At 52.0% G+C, this 485-nt stretch overlaps 1 protein-coding gene across 1 annotated transcript in view; it reads left to right on the top strand.

Annotated features, from left to right (window-relative positions):
• Positions 1-269: 269 nt before the first annotated feature.
• Positions 270-485, top strand: part of RYK (receptor-like tyrosine kinase) — a 110382-nt gene continuing 110166 nt past the window's right edge. Inside the window, exon 1 of the mRNA XM_010858309.1 lies at positions 270-384. Within this exon, the coding sequence (XP_010856611.1) occupies positions 270-384 (115 nt within the window). The remainder of the gene's footprint in view (positions 385-485) is intronic.

The raw sequence follows: 485 nt of genomic DNA on the forward strand, positions 1-485 counted from the left end.
ACTAGGGCCATCTGGGAAACCCTTTATCAAGGCCAGTTTAATTGGAATCCATCCCTCTCCATAGAGAAGAATACCAAGTTCCAGGACTTCCCCCACCCTCCCCAGAGGATAAAAATAGCAGCTTCTCAGGGGTCACCACTGGTGCAGCAACTGCTCATTGAAGCTGGGCCTGGCAGGGAGCAGCTGTTTGTTAGGGGCACAGGCCTGGTGGGAAGCATGAGGGGTCAAGGCAGAGACCTGCCTACAAGGACTAGGTGACCCAGACCGGCATGTATGCTTGGAAGCCTCCAGAAGAGAGGCAGCATGTGGAGCAGATTTCACTGCGACATGTCAGTACATCACAAGGTGCACCAGCTCGCTGGATCGCCTTTAAAAAGAGACCAGGTGTATCTGTGATTCTTAACCTCTTTGACGGACAGGGACTCCCTAAACAATTGAGATGTCCCTATCACTTCTGTGTATGCTCAAGCCTACACGCAGAACAC

This window comes from Bison bison, unplaced genomic scaffold (assembly GCF_000754665.1).
Source record: "Bison bison bison isolate TAMUID 2011002044 unplaced genomic scaffold, Bison_UMD1.0 scf7180017864384, whole genome shotgun sequence".
In the NCBI taxonomy this organism is placed as follows: Eukaryota; Metazoa; Chordata; class Mammalia; order Artiodactyla; family Bovidae; genus Bison; species Bison bison.